The sequence below is a fragment of the Dermacentor silvarum genome, chromosome 3 (genome assembly GCF_013339745.2).
Source record: "Dermacentor silvarum isolate Dsil-2018 chromosome 3, BIME_Dsil_1.4, whole genome shotgun sequence".
NCBI lineage: Eukaryota > Metazoa > Arthropoda > Arachnida > Ixodida > Ixodidae > Dermacentor > Dermacentor silvarum.
This window is the reverse complement of record NC_051156.1, coordinates 94,709,440-94,726,829: the sequence shown is the minus strand read 5'-3', so window position 1 is coordinate 94,726,829 and position 17,390 is coordinate 94,709,440. Positions and strand designations below refer to the sequence as shown.

At 45.6% G+C, this 17,390-nt stretch overlaps 1 protein-coding gene and 1 pseudogene across 1 annotated transcript; one reads left to right on the top strand and one right to left on the bottom strand.

Annotated features, from left to right (window-relative positions):
* Window positions 1–378: 378 nt before the first annotated feature.
* On the bottom strand, window positions 379–2,194 carry LOC125944296 (uncharacterized; annotated as a pseudogene).
* Window positions 2,195–6,839: 4,645 nt separating this feature from the next.
* LOC119444567 (uncharacterized) lies at window positions 6,840–9,321 on the top strand. Its single transcript, XM_049664651.1, has 3 exons — window positions 6,840–7,442; window positions 7,708–7,763; window positions 7,815–9,321. The coding sequence occupies exons 1-3, from the start codon at window positions 7,226–7,228 to the stop codon at window positions 8,097–8,099; spliced, it is 558 nt and encodes a 185-aa protein (XP_049520608.1). The 5' UTR covers window positions 6,840–7,225; the 3' UTR covers window positions 8,100–9,321.
* Window positions 9,322–17,390: the final 8,069 nt, after the last annotated feature.

The following is a 17,390-nucleotide window of genomic DNA, read 5'->3' as shown; positions in this document are numbered from 1 at the left end:
AAATTCTTTGCCAATTGATGGAGGTGCATGGACAGTCATGCATAGGTGTCAAGAATGTTTGCAAGTAGTGTAGAGAGCTTACAGCGAGTCGTACTGAAATTCAAGACAAAGAAAGGAGGGGTAGGTCATCAATTTCCGATGAGACAGTCGTGAAGGTTGACAAAATCATGCGTGAAGATTGGAGGATCACTCTGTATGCTCTCTGTATTTTGGTTCCTGAGGTTTCCTGAAGCACCATCCACAAGATTTTAGTGGAAAAGTTGCAATATTGGAAGGTGTGTTCAAGATGGGTACCGTGTATGCTGATGGAAGACCACAAACGTTAACGAGTTGATTCCTCCCACAAATTTCTTTGCCGCTATGCAGACATAAAGTACAACTTGTTGGACTCAATTGCCATGGGTGATGAAACCTGGGCATTCCACTTCACACCTGAAACAAAACAACAATCGTGCGAGTGGCAGCATCCCTATTCGCCCAAGCCGTGACAAAAACACAGTCTGCCAGTAAAGTCATCGCAACTGTGCTTTAGAACCGGAATAGGGTACTGTTGGTTGACGTTCAACCTGCTGGGACAACAACAAGCACTGTTGTAGAAATTAACGTGATGGCGGCGAACGAGCCATGGCGTCGTTACTACTCAGAAGGTGGCAAGCTGAGCGGAGGCTGTGACGACCAGCATCTCAAGCTCCTGGAACAACACTGCGCATGCCGAGCTTGTGCTTTGAGCACACCCTGCACTTTATTTTTTTACTTCCTTGACAGTCAGTGCCAAGGCACCGGCTGAGAGCGCCGACCAAAGTGCCCCGTGTTGTAGTGTCGGTGGGCGCTACAGGGCCCCTCCGCCCAGACGGAACAGCGATAAAGGAAGTGAGAGAAGCAAAGTTGGATCCTTGTACTCCAGCCTGCGTCTTGAGGTGTGCCTGTTGTTGGCGCATGTGCAGACGTCCTTGAGGCAAGCAGCTCCGGCAGCGTGGCATTCGATGTTGACCTTGCAGGGCTGTCCGATCAGGTTTTCGGCGGTGGTGTGTAGCTTGTCGCAGGTCTTGCCGTCTAGGTAGTGGACGAACTCGAGAGTGCAGTCGCAGATCAGACGGTCCGTGCAGACAGCGTTCGGCTGGGTGAAGACTTTCAGAGTAGTCGCAGGGCTAGCAGAGACCGGCGGCGGCGCAGCAGGTCAGATGCTTGGACTTGAGGCTCACGGGCTGGGATGGCTTGCAGAGGCAGCGGCCCTCGCTGCAACGAGGCCCTGCGAGGCTCGCACTGGGCGTTGCTCGTGCAGGTGTCCTCGATGATGGAACAAAGCGCGATGGTTGTCTTGGTGACCTGCGCGTTGACTAGGGCAGTGCATTCAAAGACAAACTTGCCGTTGTCAGAGGGAAGCCTCCCCAGCTGGTTGATGGTGATCTTGGAGACCTTAACGGAGACGTCGTTCTTCACAGTGCTTAGGGTGGAGTGGTCGATGAAGTTCTCCAGGGGACGGCCGTTGACGGTCCAGGTGATGCTGGCATAGTCCTTGTAGCTGACCATGCAAAGCAGCTCCATGAGACCAGAGTCAGCCTCAGGCTCCTCGGCCGCGATGTAAGCCCACGCGTACTCGACCTTAAGACCAGCCAGGGCTTCGAGCCTGCTCACAAAAGCAGCCTGATCGGGCGTCTGCTGGGCGTAAGCCTCCTGAGCAACTCCGGTGGGCCCATGTCTTCCTCAACAAGTTTGCGGACCTAACGTGCTGCCTTGAAACACTTGTGGCGGCGCATGCAGAACTTGCGGCACTGCAGCTTTCCAATATCGAACACGGCGCCGGATCCGTTAGTAGGACTAGCTAGGCTTAGCTGCTGCACGGGCACCCGGCGGAACGGTCCCTCGAGCAGAGCCCGTTGACGGACCGTTCCGCATCGTAAGGGGCCGCAGGCCGTAGACTGCCAGTGTCCCCGAGCAGAAAGTGGTCCTCATGAAAGTCAGCCCGAACCACCAGATCCAGAGTCGGGCCAGCCAGCACTAGGCACAGGAACATGGTCCAAGGAGTGCGAGTAGCAGACATGTCACCGCTCCACGTAGCCGGCGTGCTCGTACCGTGGCCGGTGTGGCGCCGTGGCCGGTGTGGCGCCGTGGCCGGTGTGGCGCCGTGGCCGGTGTGGCGCCGTGGCCGGTGTGGCGCCGTGGCCGGTGTGGCGCCATGGCCGGTGTGTGCCATGGCCGGTGTGTGCCATGGCCGGTGTGCGCCATGGCCGGTGTGCGCCATGGCCGGTGTGCGCCATGGCCGGTGTGGCGCCGTGGCCTGTGTGGCGCCGTGGCCTGTGTGGCGCCGTGGCCTGTGAGCGCTGTTGCCGATCACGTCCGGGTCACCATTGTAGGAATTAATGCGACAGCAGCGAACGAGCCGTGCCACCATTCCTACTCAGAAGGCGGTGAGCCGAGTGGAGGCTGCGATGACCAGCCACCACTGGTCATCGCACTGGCCACTGACGACCACCATACACCTCAGACGACCACAGACAACCAGCCACTGAGCGACTACCACCTTTTCCCTAAGTTGAAGGAACATTTGTCTGGGCAGCGGTTCTACTCCGACGCCAAGGTGAAAGAGAGGTTCAACACTTCCGAAGGACTAGCGGCGAGCTGATATGACACGAGCATTGTAAAACTGCCACAGCGTCTACAAAAATGCATCGACCGAAATGGCAATTACGTGGGAAAATATAGCATTCTTCAACCTTTAAAATGATGCAACTATCATAGTAATTATAGTTTTCTATATCTAAAAATACAGACCTTACTTTTGGGATTGCCCCAGTAGAAATCATGGTTGTTTCTTCTGTGCAGAGTTTTTCTTCCACACTTTGGTGGAGACATGAGTTCCTCAGTCAGCTAAGGCATTGCGCTGCTGAACATGAGATCGCGGGATCGAATACTTGCCGCGGAGGCCGCATTTCGATGGAGGTGAAATGCAGAAATGCCCATGTGCTTGCCTTGTCGTGCACATTAAAGAACCCCAGGTGGTCAAAATTATTCCGGAGCCTTCCACTACGGTGTGCCTCATAATCAGAACTGGCACGTAAAACCGCAGAAAGGAGATATGAGTTCAGTGAAAATGCTCTAGACACGATAAAAAATAAAAATGTGTGCCCATTTATTGTTTTGTTTCATAAGCGCAAATTAGCCACTCTAGCCAGCTGCATTTTTTCTTTGTGGTGAGCTGCTCTATTTTGTTCCAGGTTTCCTATTTTCTGCAAAACTTTGGCTAATGCTGAGCCGTCTATTTCAAACGAATAATGCCATGATGATGCGTCGTCTGCATGAAAATGTTCACTACAACAGCACCACCTCGCTCGTAGGTGCAAGGGTTCTCTGCATCACGCCGGCACTAAGCTGCAATCGAGGGCCGCAGTGCAGGGGCGCTGCTCGCATCAGAGAATTGAGGACAGAGGTGCGGCGAACCATGAACTAGTGCAGGAGGTGCAGCTGAATCGAACAGACTTTATAAAATACGCCACCGCCAACGGACTTCAGCCCTCGGCAAACTTCAGCACAAGCTAGAGTGTGTGTTCTATTCTGAGTTCCAAGTATTCCAATCCGAGTTTATTCCAAATTGGCCATTAGCCATCCATGATTTGTCAAAATGTTCTACGTCGCCCCCATTTTGCCTATCGGCAAGAGCAATCCAGTTTATGGAGTACAACCGTGCTATCACCAAATGAGATTTAAAGAAAATTTTTTTATAGTAATGGAAATACCTAGTGTGTGTGATTTGGTCAGTTATTACTGGTGTCATATTATTATGAGCACCATGAACGAGTAAAACACAGAAATGTGAAGTGCAAATTCTAGCTTTGTTCTCTTTACAACTAAGCACATCTTCACGACATTTACACAAATAAAATTCTAACTTTGTCTTTATTGCTTTTGACATTGGGTTGATCATTGTATAAGGCTTCGTTTTTACTTTCAGTCTCATGTATGTTGTTAAACTGTGTGATGTGTCAGCATTACACTGTTACATTCTATGGAGCTAGTGCGGTGCATTTATTATCATATGCCAGGACATCTACTCTGCCTCACTGAATTGCAGGTGGAGCAGTCCCCAAAAAGTTTAGAAGTTTGCCAAAGACGAGAGCTGCAGCTGGCTTAGGAAGCTTTGCATGACAATGACACGGACTTCGTCCGAAGGAGTTATGCAGCTTTACAGCTGCAGCTGTGAGCTATGCCAGAACTTGACAGCTTGCAAGCGAGGTCCACAGACGAGACTTGGACTCTGAGGAGAAACTTAGTCCCGTGCTCAGAGGCCCTTGCCTATGTGCCCAGGAACGGTATAAAGAACCTAATGAAGGAGTGTGCCTGCTTTGTACCATGAATATTGAGCTTCAGAAGACACTCCCATACAAGCTTCTTTAAAGCGGTGAGTGTTCTTATTTCTTGCAGTCTGAATCATCAGTTCACAATTCAGAAATTTTCACGCCAAGGTCCACGTTGATTAAATGACAATTTTTAGGGTCAGGTGATATACAGCCTGAACATAAGCAGGGTATCTCATAATTCTGGTTTGGTTACTGTAGTGCTACTCTGACACTTCTGTGTTGCCTGTTTCTCGCCTTAATATTTTTTTGCTTTACTGGCTGCAGGTATCTGGTTGCATAATATGCTGAGCGAGGTGGGTCTCTCATGTGCTCAGGGTTGAGTGTACTAAGAAGGAAGCCTCGTCGATAGCCCTTTCTGAATAAAGCTTACCCCCATATTCAGAAACAGGCCTTAACTTGAAGCTGCACCTTCACTTGAACAACTCCAGCTCAAGACTACACCCAACTTGAGCATGCCGAAGGCAGCCATCACGTTTCATAAATGTTCCCGCTGTCTTCCTTCGTCAAGTCAAGCCCAAGCGACGATACGGTGTGTCCGGGAACGAGGTTACCAGATTGAATGAAAATAATATCTCCTACATCTGTAGCACTGCAGACTTCCTGAAAAGTTAAACACTGTGCACATTTACAGACAGCCATTGGTAGAAAAAAGAAAGAAGTAAGAAAGACTGCATGAAAATAGCCACAATCATCCAAGTCAATCCACTGCCGCTGAGCATTCACTTTTTCAAAATGGCGTCAGAGGAGTTGACGGTACAATCTGGCTCGCGTAAACCAGCACCGCGCTACACACCCGAAGAAAAATCTCTTTTGAGTTTAGTTAACCATAAGAAAGTTTTGGAACATAAGAAGATGAACGTGGCATCGCTTAATGCCAAAACTGCGGCATGGAAGAAGATTGCAGTGGAATACAATGCGCAGCATGGTGTCATGCCTCGCGACTTCAAACAACTGAGAAAATGTTGGGGCAACATGAAGCAGAAATGGAAGGAAGAGAATTCTGAGGAGAAAAGAAAAATTCACAAGACGGGTAAGGGCAATCTTATATTTATGACGGTACAGCTGGGCCGCTATTTTGTAGCGATGCCTTTAATGTCATAATGCCTTCTCGCGCTTATCGCGCTTTGTCAGTGGTCAGAGCGACGGTCCGCTCACGATATCAACGTTGATAACGCGAGCGGACCGTCGCTCTGACCACTTACACAGCGCGATATGCGTGAAAAGGCATTATGACATTAAAGGCATCGCTACAAAATACCGGCCCTGCAGCGACAAAGTCCCGGTACCCATAAATAACACGAACAGCAGATCGTCCTGTGTGTTCGTGCTATCTATGTCCATGGCGTTTCGATGTCACGCTAAATATGTGACTTTTCGCGCATCTGTACTGCACTGCGCACACAGATGTGCTTTGTGTAGCGTTAAGATTTGCAGGTGGACGAAATGGTGCACGGTACAGAAGCTTTTTCCTCAAAGCGATGAACGTGATGCGCAAGCGCTTTATCGCGCAATGCGCATGCTGTAACAGATAATAGAGTTTACATTGGGCGTAGGGTAACGCACAAAGGACGCGAACATAGCTTAGGTTTGTTGAACGCTAGGCATTAGGCTTGAAGTATATTATGCAACAAGTGTGCTGTTCAAGCTATATATATTATGCTCATTCTACAGCTCTGAAAAGTCATGTCGTTCGAGAGGCTTTATTTCAGTGTGACCAGATACACATAGGCTCCAGTTGACTAAACTTTGCACCAAATCACATTTCGTAAGTCCTAAAATGCCCTATTACTATAATAGCCTGCCTACTTGTTTGTAACAGTACATTGCAGTTTGCTACGCACATTTTGGCAAGACTCCAAACAACCTCCATGACTATTTGAAATGGCAACCACAATACAGCAATACCATTTTATGCAATACCACAAGCGTTCTAAAGATCCGAAACTGAAAGGCAATGCGGGTTACAAGAATACAAATAGTAGGAAAATTTATCACATTTATAGAAATGCACAGAGTTACTAGAAATATATTTTACGTGGCATGATTATATAACACAGTGTTCTGCTGGTGGAGGTAAAACTGTAATGGAAATGCTATTACTGCTCTTGTGTAACAATGTTAACAAGGCGCGGAAACTGTACACACACCTAGTGCCCGTTACGTAGTTGTGCCTAAAAGAAGCTGTCCACTGAAAATTCTACATGTTCTGTAGAGAAAAGCAGAAATTTATGCACAGAAAGGCAGAGAGGTCGGCCTGAGCTACACCTTGCTCTGGCTTGCTACTCTACTCTGGGAAAAAGGGACAGGGAGGAAAAGAGCTGATGAATGATGATATAAGGAGGTGCGCATAAACAAGCTCATGTTGTGGCATCTCTAAAGCCATGCGTTTAGCCCAGTGGCTTGTAGAAAGGCTGTAGCAGCACTTGTAATCAAAGCTGCGCTGTTTGCATTCGGCCAAAGACCCAAAAGAAACTGATCTGATAGTAGCCTCTGCAGGACTGCATGCATGCCAATAGAACCTGCTTCACATTTCCAACAGGACATGGCGACTAGTTTGTGTCACTCTCGACCATCACGAAGCAGTGCACTACAGTGCAAAATTGTTTGTTCTACAACCTTATCTATAAAAAGATTAGGGAACAGGAAATGTGGCAGCATGCAATACAATGCACCTCTCATGCTAATGCTGGAAATGACGTGAGAGAAAAGTGGGTCACAGCAGTTTCAGCAACCTGCTCGAAAGCAAATGTGTTGAACAATTTTATTCAGCGTGCATTGTGTACTGCTCCACTCAAAGTACTTTCAATGTATTTCATAGAATGTAATAACTGTTACACATTTTCTTAGGAGGAGGACCTGCCACTGCAGGCATGACACCTATATCAGCATTGGTTGGGGCTGTGGCTGGTCACATGGCCACCAGAATGACAAATGAAAATGACTCAGACGGAGCAACCTATCTCCCCCCAGTAGACAGCCAGCCTGTTGTTCAGCTCCTGCAGCCGATGATAACAGGAGAAGTGGAATCGGTGTATGACTATTACAGTATGTTACTATTTCATGAAACACAACATATGAAACTGGAAGGCAATCTGCTGTGAGAAAAGTGGGAGGAACCACTTCACAGTTTATCATGGTTTATGAGGCTTTGATGCTGTATACATGTCTGGGAAATTGGTACTTCCAGCCTGTTTGTTGTGCTGTGAGTAGGAGTTACATATGTCTCTAGAAGGCATTTAAGCTTTTTCAAAACCCTTAGCTGAATATGCTGAAAGCCATTTCTTGTGGCATTTACATTCAGTGGCGCGAAGTGTGCTGCATGATGAGCATCATGTTGAATTTATCATTTCAGAGGAGCACAGGAGCCCTGGCCACCTCCAGAACGACGAGTCAATGGACAGTTATGGCGTCACTAACAGTACATGTGCACCCAATGGGGATGAAAATGCAGCTGCGTAGGGGCTTCTGGACAATGAGTCCAACAAAGAAAATGCGCTTGACAGGCCCGCCAGAGAGACAAGCTTGAGGCCACCCAGAGGCAGGATGGCACTCCTTGAAAGAGCACCGTCTTCTGAAAATGACGTTAGGATTGCTTTGCTCTGGGAGGAGCATAAGACACGAATGCGCCTCATGGAGGAGGAGCACAACAACCTTCAGAAAAATGAAGAGCACAAAATGAAAATTTTGCGAGTTCAGAAGCAAGTTGAGCTTGCCAAATTGAGTGCAATGAACGAAAGAATGTAAACTTGAACAGAGTTGCTGAAAATATGATTAAAGCTTTTATTGTGAAATAGGTCACAGAATATGAGATGATATAGTGCAGTTTTCTCACGTAGATTTGTGAAAATGCCAAAAAAAGGCTATAGAAGGTGTGGTAAAGCCTTATGTATTTTCATTTCCTCCATTCCCTCCTCCTGAAAGAGTAGGCAGGCGTTGGGCCCCAATCGGTGGCAGTTAGCTTGCTCCCTATTTCCTTCGTGTCCTTGTGTTATATGTGTACAAACCAAATAACTAACAATAATAATAATAATAATAATAATAATAATAATAATAATAATAATAATATGGCACCTGGAATAAGAAATCGCAGCATGCACTTGGCTGCATGCCACCCTGAGGCTGCATGTCTGGGCAGTAGAGTTTTTACCACATATGGTCTTTTTCCATTTCATCACTTGTATCTATAGCGGCATACAAATGCGGCACAACATATCCACTGAACCCATGACCCAACTATTTAGTAGGGGAGTGAATATTCAGAACTTTATTTAATATTTCAAAACGTCAACTAAAACAAAATTGGAGCAAAAGCATGGCAAGTTTTCACTGCCTCGAGCATAGTATAGACATAAAACATGAAAACTCGCGTAGTGCAACAGGCTACGTCGCTCAGGTATGCGACCATTCTCACTCTCTAAAGAGCTCTGTGCATGCAAAAAAACTACTTGTCTGCTCTTTATGCTTCATTTGTGCTTTTAATAAACAGCGCTTCATAACGTGCTATGTAATGACAGAAAGTTTCCTAATTATACTAGGATGTGAACATTGTCTTATATTGTGTTAATGCCTGTTCATTATTGGAAAACTATTTGATTTGGGACAATTCGTATTCAATTCAATATCAAAAATCACTATACGCACACCCCTACTATACAGAAACACTGAGGTGGATTTGAAACAACAATGCTTACGAGAAACTTCTCTGGATTAGAAGTTGCCGTGCAAGCATGCCAGGTATATTGTCCCCCACACCATTAACAGATGGCAGGTGCTCTTGGCAGGTATTTCTTCCGGCACTTCGGCATCTGCTGGTGGTACATGGAGACCAAATGGCTCGGGTTCTCGTCGCAGGAGGGCCACATTGTGCAGGGCAGCACAAGCTGTTATTACGCGAGCTGCATTTTGAGGCTTGTGTTGTGTTCGCAACAGCCTCGACCGGAGCACAGCAGCCAGTGCCGACTGCCAGAGAAGCTGTTTGGGCGCTGGAAAGCGCAACGGCGACTACTCACTTCCCCATGGCCTCAATGATGATGATGTGTCCAGTCCTGGTGACTGGCTTTCATCACCTGTGCACCCTTACAACCGTCACAGCCAACATCATCGACTCCATATGCCAAGTTAGTGCGTCACATGTTGCAAGCTGCGAAGGAAACTTGCAGCGTGGCTCAGTGTAATGAAGAAAAGTGGCACTTGGCTTCGGCCACTAAGACAGCGAGCGCGAGAAGAAATAAAGAGCAGCTCAAAGTGATCCATGCTCTGCCCGTCTTGTCTCTTCCATACATTATATTAATTTTATGTGTTTATATCTGAAATGTATGTCTGTGAAACATATTTACAGCTTCCACCCGTTGCACATTGCTTAATGTATGTCCTTTTCTTTTCCTTGCTTTATTTTTTTTTTTGTCATGCTGAGTAGTGTGTCACATCTGCAAGAAAGTGTTGACGCTTTATCAGGCATTTGCTTGCCTTTGTGGCAATCCCCCTGACAACTATGCATGTGTTTTCTTGGGAAAGCAGACACAGCAACACAGATACATTGCCCTTCCTGCAATGAAGATTGCAGCGTTGAAGAGATGACAAAAGAGTGTGCCTACCTCCTTGTTCTTGAATCACTGATACCTGACATTTTGCAGGATAATGGCTCATCACTTCAGAAAAAAAAAAAGAAAACGAATGGACCTTGGATTTGAGCAACATAAAGCAAAGCATGGCATACAATTAACTCAGGATAGGAACAGATGACTTCTCCGTCATGAAAAGAAGATGGGGTTCCACTTCCTGAGCAGAAGTTTTCTGTCTGGGCACTGCAGCTGCAGGTTAATGAATTGCCATTTAAATATTGTGTCAAGCAAGTCTTGCCGACAGGTTTGTGGTTCGATGAGCAAAAACCTGACATGAATTGTTTTATGAAGCCATTTGTAGACAAGTTGAACTGTCTCAAGTGAAGGCCTAAGCTGGGCCAACTAATACCCTATTTACACAAGCACTCTCAACTGCCATTGAGCTGATGGCAGTATATGTCAATGGCAGTTTACCGAATTTACACGGCAACTCCAACTGTCATCGACATCTCCACGATCATTGGCCTCAACGGAGGTCGAGGGTCTCAGTTGACAGTCAGTCCCTGAACGAAGACGGGAAAATGGCAGCCTCCGTGGATGAAAACATGCCACCCGCAGCTGCCGATGCTGCAAAGTGTTTCGTGTGGACAATGTCCAGGACGGACATAATAAATATTTGGGAAGATTATTTGCCACAACTGCGCGCTCATAAGCATAATGCCCACGTTTATGACGCCATGACGGAGCAGTTCAACAAGGGGGCCGGCAGGACCTCTGTGGCCTCCAAACAGCTGCGCCACAAGATCGAAAATTTGGGGCAACAGTACAGGCAAGACGATAATTCGCATGTGCACGGATGTTTCTCATGCTAGATTTCGGTATGTGCCGTACGCCTTGCGTGCAACAATCCTTGTGCAACAGTAGGCCTCGTGGTGGTTACGATGTTGACTACGCGCCGTAGTCACATTATCGACGCAGCATATTTCGAATGCATGTTGTAGAGAATAATACGGTCGTTCTACAATATTCGTACAGTCCACTTTTAGGCAGTCAGGCTGATTAGCTTGTGCTGTGAATACAACAGTACCACATTACCGCCACAGGTTACACAACGAGCATTTCAATTTTGGAATTCAAGTTCTGGAAGACCAACGCTTAGACGAGATACACAAAGAATAAGGGTACACATGTTGCGCTGTTCTTTGTATCTCGTCTAAGCACTGGTCTTCCAGAATTTGAACTATGCTACCCCAACCGGCCCACGTTGCTGCCCTACTAATTTTGTATCGCCGCGCACGCAAACATTGTATGAATCAAACTGTGCGATGGATTTTCCAGGAAGCTAGGTTGTTGAGAAACGCTGTGGACATGCAACCTTATCATTTGCTGACCCTTGTTACGTAAAGCACACGAAGGGTCCATAGGTATACATTGTTTGAAAGCTTCGCTTTTAGATGTGAAGTGCAGGGAAGGACAGCAATAATAGCAATCAAATGTTAAACAATTGCTCACAAGCAGTATGTACAGACCACGCTTTTTGTACCTGACAACTCGTCAATTGTTATGCAGGGCAATAAAAAAAATGCTGTGCGAAAACTTTTGAATTCAGAGCTGTGTTTGGCATATCACATCTGTGCTTTTTTGTTTCGTTTTTTTTTTTTTAGACAAAAGGGCAAGACGACCACTGGGTCAGCACCCATGAGCTGGCCTTACTACAGCCGCCTGCATAGGTTTCTAGGAACTTTGCCGACAAATGACCTCAGCCTCGTAGAAGAGAGCTTGCAGGTGAGACAATTATATGATGTAAGAAGCGTTGGAGTAATTCCTATGTATCATGACAAATGCATGATGTTCTAAATATACGTAGGCCTTCAAGGCAATGTGTGCACCATATACATGCACTTTTTGCATTATTGACGAATGCATTTATACAGTTCAGAGAAAACAACAGGGAGTTGGTTGACGTTACAGTGAAGGCGAGATTAAAATAGAAGACAACTGTACAGGCGCCGACTTCAAAGTAATGTTTATTCCAGAGGAAAATAACATTTTTAACAGACGTCACTAAACCAAACAAATGAACAAAAGCTACAGTGTAGCGCCCACAAAAAAAAAGCAGAACATCAAAACAAAAAAGGCACATGTCTTTGTCATAGTGACATGGGAAACAAATGTCCAAAAAAGGATAATTCACTGTTTAGCAAGGATATTGTTAGCCATTCTTCAATAACTTTGCCATGCCTGAGAGGAAACAAGCTGTTAATTTGCATCATAGTATTCCCCAGTGAAGGGCTCAAAATGTGCAAACTGGACTAGGGCTTCTCTTCCTGAAATAAAGAGCGGCGAGTTGTGGCTGCAAGTTATAGCCTCACATAGTAAGGGACAATTCCTAAGTGCAAAGAGCTAATAAACTGCAACATAATGAGAAGCAAGTGAATGTGGCAGTGCTGGAAATATATTGATGCTCACTGAAGAGTATGACAGTGTTACAAAGTATGACATATTTGATCTTTTCTGTTCAGGTGGATGTGGTCACAGAAGCCGAGGATGGGGCTCAAGTAATAGCGTCTTGGGAAGAAGCACGGGCGGACACCCCCCATATTGTCACTCCGGAGGACTATTCAGAAGTCTTGCCGGCAAGCCCTCAAGCCACTCCGGAACAAACAACGCATGCCACCCCTAAACAGGGAACACGTGGCAGTGCCAGCAGGAGGCGGTCACACACATCGGCTATTGACCGAGTGGCTCAACTTGTTGAAGTTGAGTCAGAACGGGCTAATAAAATGGCAAAGAAGGAGCTCAGGCTTGCAAAGAAGGCGTTGCAGCTGCAAATCTTGTGTCCATTCTGGGCAATCATTATGGCAATCTGCCGTTAATAAACTGAAGTGGTTTTTTGAAATGTTTGCTGTCTCACAAAGTTTACTGCTTGTGCACACAAGGAATGAAATTTTATTTGGCTGTGAGGGCATGTGTCTGAGTGTGCATATGGTTAAGGAGATCGGCAGTGCTTTAATTTTTATCAAACGAAAACTGCCGTTCTCATAGGTGGCTCATGTTTAAGCATGAACGCTATTAGCCACACACAGTAACCTATTTTGCAGCACTGAACTCTGTTGTAATTCATTATCGGTACACAACACTAAAAAAATATGGTAAAATTAAGTGCGCTGTATCGAACAGTGCCATTCCAGAGAGACTACGCATTCTTTGCCATTCAAATGCAGACAGCACTGCAGTAAAGTGCTCGTAGGTTACCAGATTATCAACTGCATACAAGAATACAACACCTGCAAAATTAAGAATTGGCACTCAATTCATATGGGGGCGTAATCAGTCATTTGGCACATCAGTAGCCAACAATGATCGAAATTTGGTCACCTAGGTTTCAAACTGGCTCTCGACAGGGTGGCAAAGTCAGGACCTGACAGAAAGGTGTTTTGCTAGGGCACAACGGACTCTTTTCCCTGACACAGTGGCAGCGTTGCTTACGCAAAATGGCTGGGACAGCAGACTGGTCATTTCATCATCGTTCCACTGCATATCGCATTGGACATGCATGTCTTTGTAAATATTGTGCAGCACACAGCACGTGTGCAGAATATGAGCTGCGTTGGTAATACCACACTCGAGTCTTTCAGTATCCGAAACCTTGCCTTCAGTCACCCAAAGGCATTCTCAACCACCCGTCTTGCCTTTGACAACGTGTAGTTGTGAAGTTGTACAGCTGGGTCATCAGTATGCCACTGCGAGTACGACTTCATCAAGTTTGGCAGTAACGGGAAGGCTTGGTCACACAGTGTTATGGCACCAACTACAACTTCTTCAATCACTCTTTTAGGCTTGGAGAAAAGATCACTTTCAATTACTCTAGGTAAGCATGAGCGATTGTAGACTCTCGAGTCATGGTTACGGCCCGGTGAGCCAACATTTGTGAAAAGAGTGAAAAGAAACTTATAATTGTGGTCTACAAGTGCCAAAAGAATAATACTATACCACCCCTTATAGTTGTAGTAGTCTTGGGTGTGCTCCTTTGGAGGGGACACCTTTATGTGGCACCCATGAAGTGCACCAAACCCCTGTGGGAATCCCAACACTGCCGAGAACTGTCGAATGTGCTCCTCCACGGCGTCAACTGCAGGCATCCTCAGAAACTGAGAGTACACACTGTTCCCAATAACAAAGCAGAACTCATGAAATATAATGTTCACCGACGCTGCACTTATGCCAAAAAGATTCGTGACTGTTCTTTCTTCAGCTGACGTTGCTGCCCTGTACAGCAAGACTGCCACACGTTTATGCAGAGGGATTGCGTTCCGCATGTTGGTGTCTGCCCTTACCAGTGACTGACACTTGCACAAAATATAAGAAAAAGTTGACCGGGTCACCCTGAAATTTTTTTTGAAGTCGTCACTCAAGTTCGGCACTGTGGTCTCATACCATGAAGGAGGACGAAAGTGGCTCCATATCCTCTTTTCCTTCGAGCACAGTCCAACAGCGAATGCAGCTAGCAGTTGACAACGGCGTTCCGCTGCTTTCCTTTTCCTTCTTAACAGCCATCTTTGCAATTCCAGGGCCTTCAGCTGCCTGTTATTTGCCGCCAACTAGGCTTGGTGCATCGCGATAAGAAGGAGGAGACTATCATCGTGATTGTCACCACTGATTGGCCACCTCAACAAAATTTTGTTGAAAGCTCACTTGCCGCACCACTTCAGAACCTCTCAGCACTCGAAATGCATACAGCAAAAGCAAATGACATGGAAACGTATGGCACGATGATGACTACCGACGACACGAGTACGCTTGCTACATGTGTCTTGCCAACTGAAAAATCTAACGGCTCTGACTTGATCGTCTTGAATTCGCGTTTAAATTTTTTCCATTAGGTATGTTTTGCAGTCAAATAAGATAAGTGTTACAGCGCAATAAAAAATAAAACAGATTTTAAAGATAACCATGCAAAAGTAGCAAGCAAATATGCAATAATTTGTCGCTTATTACTCTCGATTCAGCGTGCTCACGTGATAGCAAAATTGAACCCGAAAGTTCATGTAAGCGCAGTTAACAGTCATTCACTTCAATGCGAGTTTGAAAGTTCAACTGTCGTTGATTTCGATGGCTGTTCAGGGTGACCGTGTAAAGAGGGTATAAGATGGGCTTTTCAAACACATCCGTGTACATGTTTCCTGGGCCATGTGTTGTTGACACGGTTGCACATGCCACGATAATGAATATGACAGTTCAACGGAGCCTACAGGTGTGCTTGGCGTGAACAGAAAGGTGCAGTTGTATGAAAAGGTGATGGCCATGTTAGGGTGCACCCAGTGCAGTTCCTGAAAGACTAGATGTGAAGTGTTTGATGTATCCATTTGATGTCTCGTTTTTGATGTCTCCATAAGGCGCTGTGCTGGACGTAAAGGGAACCAATGTTCTTTTTCTTCGTGCATTTCTCAAGTTTCCCGTTCGCTTCGAACCACACCATTCATGTCGTTCAACCACAAGAAGGTGCAAGAAGGTCTTGGAGCCAGCATTTCTTGTACTGATGATCGTCTGAGTGGGCTACCACTAGTGTTCAAGATGCCTCGCCTTCTAAGGTTACTTGCACACAGAAAATATTGGAAGTCCTCTCAGTGGCACAACTGGCTTTTACATTTTTCACCATTGTGCTACTTGGAATACTTCCACAGCCATACTATAGTAGCTGGATGAAATTCACATGCGTGATGCATATCTTTCTTGCAGACAGTGTGCCTTTTGATCTTTTGAAGTCAGCACAGAAGCACGTTTTTTTTTTTATTTCTGAATGAATACGAGGCACTTTATGGGAAAGAGAAAGTCACTTTCAAACCCATTCTTTCTTGCATATCGCTGACTGTGTTAGGGAGTGGGATCTTTTGCTGAATTTTTCAGCCTATCCCTATCAGAACATGGACGACCATCTCGTATGACTCGTGAGCATTACAAGACATACAGAGCAGAAAATTGTCACGAAATTTTTCATTTTTTTGCCAATGCCTAAACTTTATGAAACCAGAGTGATTTCATCATTACCAGTGGGTGTAGGCTGAGCGTACACTGTACAGTTATGCCAGAATACACACTCACTCTCAAGGGATGGAGGACAAGATTGCAGAATGAATACAAGAAGGTTGTTGTGACTGGTTTCACCATTAGTGTTAATGAACTGGGAAAATCCCATAGGATTTATTCCTATGTTCAGGTTGTCAGATGAACCTGTATTTGAGCAGGTCACATCTATTGTTCATGCACCATGTAAGAACCATGTGGAAGGGTTGCAATTCCAATGACAATGTTTTTTTAAAAGAAAGTTGAATGATAAGGACAAAGTAATAAAGCATGAAATCAGTCACACCATCAGAAGCATATACCTTGCAGAACCAATTTCAACTTTTATGCAAACTGTGAGCCCACTTGAGAGCAGTTATGTTGTAGAGGTTGAGTAAATTTAAGTACAGTAGACTTTTGTTAATTTGACTCTGGATAAATGAATTTTTCAGTTATTTGATGCCAACTGTAAGTCCCAGCTGGCACCCATACAATCCTAGGGGCAGCTTTCATTATCTTGATCCTAAAATTGGCCTTCACCTAATAATTCAAACGTAAGTGGTCAGCATGCATGCAACTAGCCCCAATACTCAAATAGTGGCAGTGTCTGTTTTGGCAGCACTTGGAGGACAGTGACTGCATCACACATTTCCCATTGAGAAGGCCTATTTTTAGCCTGCTTTAAGAAGACATTGAAGCAAAAACAGTATTTCACAGTAATATAAAGGCCCAAGAACCCCAACTGCACTACTTTACAGACGACCTCTTGCCACAGTTCGCACATGGGTGTCCCAGGCTTGGCGCTCGATGCCCGACAATGTGGTAGTGTGCATGCTCACAAATGTTTTATTAGCAACTCCCTAGACCTAGACAACACCAAGGACAACATGTTATGGGATGCAGCCAGCGAAAGAGCAATAATCGTCGAACAGGCATTCAGACAGTTTAAACGACCGAGTAGCCAATGACTCAAATGCTATTAGTAAATTAAAGTTTTGTGCCGAACACTCTTTTTGTTATCATTTATCCTTCAGGACAAGGGGGTCGACCTGTATTCCACATTATATATAGTACATCCCGCACCACAACTGTACCTGACTGAGAAACAGTGGTACTACCCCAGGCAATCCAAAAATTAAAAGAAAATTTTGGCATCTCTGCTAAGGACACCTGGCAAAGAACCAGCTGTGCACCGGAGACAGATCATGTATTTATCACTGAAAAGTGACAGAAAGATACTAAAAACATTAACCTTGGTAATTCTACATGGTAAGCCACAAAAAAAACGGTGCATTGAGAGTTTTTTTTCTTTTTTTGCCGTGTAGAGTGCAAGAGCCACCACATAGTGTTGAAGCCACAAAAATTATGTCTCATTGGTGGCTTCACATCATACAAACATTGGACGTGGTGC

Bases quoted from the DNA above. Each gene is read 5' to 3' on its own strand.
- LOC119444567 (XM_049664651.1), top strand. From the start codon at position 7,226: ATGACACCTATATCAGCATTGGTTGGGGCTGTGGCTGGTCACATGGCC. The intron at 7,443-7,707 runs GCAATCTGCTGT...TTATCATTTCAG, and splicing joins ACAACATATGAAACTGGAAG to AGGAGCACAGGAGCCCTGGC. The intron at 7,764-7,814 runs GTCACTAACAGT...GCAGCTGCGTAG, and splicing joins AGTCAATGGACAGTTATGGC to GGGCTTCTGGACAATGAGTC.